This window comes from Priapulus caudatus, unplaced genomic scaffold (assembly GCF_000485595.1).
Source record: "Priapulus caudatus unplaced genomic scaffold, Priapulus_caudatus-5.0.1 Scaffold531, whole genome shotgun sequence".
Taxonomy (NCBI): Eukaryota; Metazoa; Priapulida; class Priapulimorpha; order Priapulimorphida; family Priapulidae; genus Priapulus; species Priapulus caudatus.
In genome coordinates this window covers 237,330-243,636 of record NW_014577592.1, presented here as the reverse complement: position 1 = coordinate 243,636, position 6,307 = coordinate 237,330, and the positions used below count along the sequence as shown (strand labels likewise).

Genomic DNA, 6,307 nt, shown 5'->3' with positions numbered 1-6,307 from the left:
GCAACGTTCATTACTCAATCAATTGGGAAAAGGTCACTTGAACACATACCTCTTCCCTATCCCTTTCTTTTTTCTTAAACGATGACTTCCCAGCGTACCACAGACCGATGTCCCGACCTTTGAGATGAGCTGGATGCTTTCCTCTTCCTCCCCGTCCTCCCTCACCGCCGCGACCACCAGCACTCACGTCACGTCGGGTGCATCATGCGGCCTTCTCTCCCGCCCCCATTTCTGCTCCCGCCTCTGCCTTCTCCTTCAGTATCATGCTGTCGATAAGCAGCCCCACGACGGCCCCTGAAACCCTCTGCACCTGCAGTATTCACATCGAATTATTGGTTTACACACTCAGCTGTTCTACATAACTTGTGTAAGTGTAAACTATATTGTCACCAAATAATTCATACAAATTATTCATTTCAATGATCATTCTTTCATCCAAGTCACAAACTTGTGTCTTGAGTTATCATGCAGATATGGCAGATTATCAGCTTGTCACCATTTACCATATGTAAACATATATCAGTTTCAATTATACAACTATACGTATATATTTTAGATCAAACGACATAATCATCAATGACAATCTCACAACACATAAATCATAATTTGTTTGATCAAATCTATAAATAATAAGCGTTTGCAATATATATATGCATTAAAAATGTATTAATAAGGCGCACCTAGCAACATTTACAACTGTTAATGCTGAGAAATAAACAATGCATGATTTACTTTGATAGGGTGACAAGGAGCATTTTCTAAACCATTTTACACAGTTTATGGTTACATTTTACATTACACAACAGTTATGTACATTATTTGACACAATTACTCTCGGTGTCTATTTATTCGTCCCCATAATACTATTTACAACAAGCCTTCAGCTCTTTGCATGGTTGTCGTCTTCCTTACGAAAAGTCATGAAGAAAATTAAGAGACTGCTTGTTCAGAACTTTAGACTATACTGTCTAATTCTCCCCATAACTGGTTCAGATACTGACACCAATGAAATCTTGTTTGGCAATTAAACCGTACCAAGACTTTTGTAAACAGCCTAGTTAAATAAAAAAATAATATATAGGGCTGTAACGATACACTCGCGTATTCGGTTGCACCGAACATTGTTGTTGGACTATACGTTAGGGGTGAGTATTGCGACCAAAAAACCGTATTGCAATATATTGCAATACGACAAAACCGTATTGCAATATTTTCCAATACGTATTGGGAAGGTGTTATACCATGCATGATATAGTAACAATTTGATGGTTTTAATATCATCATATATTGTATTATATGACATGATTTAAATTTCTCATGTTTTTCTTGAGAAACAGAAGCACAGCAATGTTTTCCGCTGACAGTGCAGCCCTCTTGTGCCGTAACAATGTCACGTGCTGTACTGAATACCTCTCGGGCAGCCGGCTGAAAGGGGTGATAGGATATATGTTTACTAGGCACTTCTAATTTTAACATATATTTTTAAATTTAATTAGGGTCAGGGTTATGGTTACCGTTTAGGGTTAGGGTTAGGGCACTTTTTAGGTTTTTGCATCATTCTTTAATATATCGTTAAATATATGTTAAAATTAGAAGTGCCCTAGTAAACATATCCTATCACCCCTTTCAGCCGGCTGCCCCTCTCGGAAGGCACTGACGTAGCTGGAATACACAATACCTGCTGCATAATTGGCTAATACTGGATACTGAAACTGAAACTGAAACAGTGGGTGCTCGCTTCAGCTTGCTTGTATCGCGCGCGCGGGCACTCAGGTGAGCATAGGCTATATATTATAGACTCCCTAGTTGCCGTGCTCTCTTGCCTCCGCGCACACGTCTGCCCACTCTGCCCGCGCAGTAGTACCGTGCAGTCTCCATGCAGTGATCGCCTTACCAGGAATACTGTATGCGTCGCTGCAGGCATTGTGCTTTCGTAATATATACACCGCCAGTGCATAATTTTCGAGCCCATTAACAATACAGACATAAAGGCAAGTGTCAAGTAATTTATTTCTTGTTATACCACCGTATCGTAAATATCGATATCCGAAAGTTGTATCGCGATATATCGAGTTTTCAAAATATATTGCAATATACCGATATACCGGTATATAGTTCGTTACACCCCTACTATACGTATTCGTTATTTCGCATCATCATTATTCGAATACTGATGAATACAAATAATAATAATGGAACCCGTTTGAAAAAATATTTTTTAAACTGCCATTCTACGCCGATTTGCTCGAATTCTGAATGTCGTTTGCAGCTTTCCCCGTGAATGCACCTAGACTGGTACCCGTCCCTTCTCACACGTCGAGAAGGCCGGAATGTGCTATCTTTACTACACGTGTATAACTCGCCCCATATCGAGGGTGAGAAGGGAAGGATACTAAGGTTTCAGCGTGGTACCGGTATTGCGATATTATACGCGGTATAATATTTTAGAATTATCATACCGTAACCAGCTCAATTCCGTGGTTTTCTTGTTGACATAGATGTGATTACACTTGTACAGTGATGTCACGAAAGTCTGACACAGCCATGCCGGCATTTTTCCAGCCATGTGCGCGGTTAGCGGCGACGTTGATTGAAGTACGAGGACTTGATCGATCGCGAGCGCGTAGCGCATTTCACTAACGTCCGCTAAAAGTTGTTGACGAAAGTTGTCCGGAGGCATAGCGACAACACACATGCACACGCAAACACACACACGCACACGTTACGCACCACACACACATGCGTGCAACACACACACACACACACGCACGCACACACTACGCACACGCGCACACACACACAAACACACATGCACACGTGCGCGCTTACACGCAGACACATATGCATTTTCATGTGGTCTGCTAAAATCACGTCTGCTAAACACCCTAGGAGCCAAGGCATGATTTGCGCGCCATTCTATCGTTAACATAAAGCATTTTTTGTTCATTCATATATATCAGGAGTAGATAATAAGGAAGAAGTGTGACTTAATAAACAAGGGAAATTCGTCATTTACTAGCCTTAGAATACCTATGATTTACTACGCGTAACTCAACCAACTTGAGCTCAAATCGTACACAGTACATTCGCCTAGCATCCGTGAAAAATCATTTCCTTGATACACCTTGCAATCCGGAGATAAAAAAACTAAATAAAAACTATAAAATAAAAACTAAAACGTACGACACGATTATCAATTCTGTTGCCAGCAAACCGAATGTATAAACCGCCTAACTTGAAACAAAGGCAGCTGTAAATAGGTCAAAGATTAGCTCGCCGAGTGTTGCGTCGATATCCAATCTCCCAGCGAGCCACACCGCATCGCCGAGGGCGCAAGAGTCGTTAGTAGCTACCTTGTTGTTCAAGTTAGGCGGGTTTATACATTCGGTTGCTGGTAACAGAATGGATAATCGTGTCGTACGTTTTAGTCTGTATCTCCGGATTGCGGATGTATACGAGGAAACAATTTCGCACGATGCTAGGCAAATATACTGTGTACGATTTGAGCTTAAGTTGGTTGAGTTACGCGTAGTAAATCGTAGGTATTCTAAGGTTAGTAAATAACGAATTTCCCTTGTTTATTGAAGTCACACTCCTTCCCTATTATCTACTCCTGATATATATATATATATATATATATCTTTTATTCCTTGGTAGTTTTTACAGCTTCAACAAGTGAGTATTCGTATTCGTGAAATATTCGTATTCGCATGCATATATCGTGATACCTATCGTAATCGTGACCTAGTCAGCTAGTGTATTCTTTACAGCCCTAATATATATATAAACAAACAAACAAATAAATAAAACCCATGCAGTATCTGGCCCAGTATGCTTCGTATGGCTGGGCCCCATATACCAGGGCTCGAATTAACCGACGGCGGTGCCCCTATCAATCGCCGTACTGCCCTTGAAAATCCAACCGACGACGGCAGTGACCTGCCTTGCCCTTTTCTGTAATTGCCATCGGCGGGTGTCTCTGGCTAGACTGGTTCGCGCCGCACTGTTTGTCGCAGAGCGTGTACATTGTCTAGCAGAGCGTGAGGCGGATTCCAGTCTACCCTTCGGCCAAAAACAATAACGTGGCTTGCTGCCAACCGCTGCCAGTAGACGATCGATAAGTCGTGCGCCACTGCGCCTGTGTATGCCCGTTGTAAAACACGAATATTTAAAGCTGCACAATGCGCATCCAAACGCTAATTTCTCCAGTACTAGACTAGCAATTCTTCGTGTCATGCATAATCACACTACCTTATGACAAAATAAACTCTAGTTCCTCCATTTCACTGCGCGTTGTCTTATAAAAGGTATTTGAAAATACCTCCAATGTTGTTCAAATTCTCCGATGTTGTTGACAGTTTCCCCAAGCAACCGTGCAGCGGTGCTGCGCGTACAGCGGTACGGGTTGTAGCAAGATAAAACATGTGACGTCCCTCACCACTTCGAGGCTAAATTGTTTGGCAAACAGTCGGCGTTTGCGCCAGAATGCCAGTTTTCTCACCTCTTTCTTGTGGGTTTTAAGCAAACGCGCAGTGAAATGGGAGCAACTAGAGTTTATTTTGTCATAAGGTAGTGTGATTATGCATGACACGAAGTATTTGCTAGTCTAGTACTTGGAGAAATTAGCGTTTAGATGCGCATTGTGCGGCTTTAAATACTGCGCACGTGAACTCGGCCCGCCGCTGCGCGATTTAAAGCGCGCGGAAACGACGCTCGCGCAAGAATAGCCAGCTGTGATCTGTACGGTGTGTAGCTTGCTAAGTGCAGTAAATTTTAGAGAAATTTTAGTAGAATTATACGATGACACAAAGTTTTTCATAACAATGGTCTGGGTCTGGGCTAGTGAAAGTTAGGTCAGGGCTAGTGGTTTTCCTCAAGTTACTAGCCCGATGGTCTTTGATGTAACTGAGCTGACGTGAGCGTACGTTGTTGCATGGCGGTGTTTCAGGGGGTCAGCCACGTTGATGTAACTGAGCTGACGTGAGCGTACGTTGTTGCATGGCTGTGTTTCAGGGTGTTGTCGCGGGTCAGCCATATTGTACTGGACGAGGTGCATGAGCGGGACTTGCAGTCCGACTTTCTCATCATCATCGTCCGCGACATTCTGCCACTGCGACCGGACCTCAAGCTCATCCTCATGAGCGCCACGCTCAACGCTGACCAGTTCTCAACTTACTTTGGTGAGTGAATGTATTAGTAATTTTATTTTCCGATAAAATTATTTAGTTTTTTACATTTGTAGGGTTTTTATTACGTTTAAAAGGAGCTTTTAAATTTAAAAAAGCGTCTTTTAAGTCGAGCGATGATCACCGTGTATCTCAACAAAGAGTATTCAGAATACAGCCGCATTTCTCGTCCGAGTGTTGGTGCATTACGTGTGCATTCGTTTAGTTCCTATCCCACAATCAAACAATCACGTGATGTGGAGCCAATGAGGGAGTTGGGGTGTATTTTTTTAAATTCAAAATTATATTCTATATCAATAATTACCAAATTTACATAGCAGTGTGTGAAGAAAAAGTTGTGCGTTAGTGGGGTAATTTCGAGTTTGTACACCTCAGTATGTGAGTTTTACACATTAAGCTGTTACTTAGGATGAACTTATAAAACTGATGTCATCGGCATGTCTTGTTGCTGAAGGTACCTGTCCCATGCTGCACATCCCCGGCTATACGTTCCCGGTCACGGAGTACCTACTGGAGGACGTCGTTGAGATGACTCGCTACTTTCCTGAGGGTAAGGCCCTGCAGCAGGAGAAGCGGGACTCGCGCAGGAAGCAGCGGCTGTTGTGCCAGGAGGATGTCATGAGACAGGAGGAGTACTCCTCTCAGTTTCCCGTCTACTTGCGCACTCTCCAAGGAAGGTATGGATTCGGCATGCTATCGGCCAGCAACGGTCAAGAATTATAAATCAAGAAAAAAGAGAACACGCTGAAAAGCACAGTTTTTTTCAGCTGTAAAAAGTTAGAAGAACCTGACGAAGACTACCATAAGTCGAAACTAGTCGTTCATTGCGAACTTTGTGTTTTTATATATACAATTGCAACATCCAACCAGCAAGCTAAATCCCTGTGGGGTAGCTCAGTAGAGCTGTGCCCCGCAGAGGCTGTCCAGGCCTCTTCTTCACACGAGCAATATAAATCAGTAGCTCGTTAACTTATCGTACTGTGTAGCAATTTTATTATCAATATCTGTCAGAAGTAGTTTTCTCATGTCTGTTAATTAATTAGGTAATCACGTCTGTTGCGATACTGTCTGATATTCACGGCTATTCCGACGTGTTGTATTTGAATCTGTTGGGATATATA

At 42.5% G+C, this 6,307-nt stretch overlaps 1 protein-coding gene across 1 annotated transcript in view; it reads left to right on the top strand.

The window, feature by feature from the left end:
* The window catches only part of LOC106811358 (ATP-dependent RNA helicase DHX36-like), a 27,666-nt gene that overhangs the window by 11,748 nt on the left and 9,611 nt on the right, over nt 1-6,307 (top strand). The window contains exons 9-10 of the mRNA XM_014814944.1: nt 5,014-5,180; nt 5,641-5,863. Coding sequence (XP_014670430.1) covers nt 5,014-5,180; nt 5,641-5,863 — 390 coding nt within the window. The remainder of the gene's footprint in view (nt 1-5,013; nt 5,181-5,640; nt 5,864-6,307) is intronic.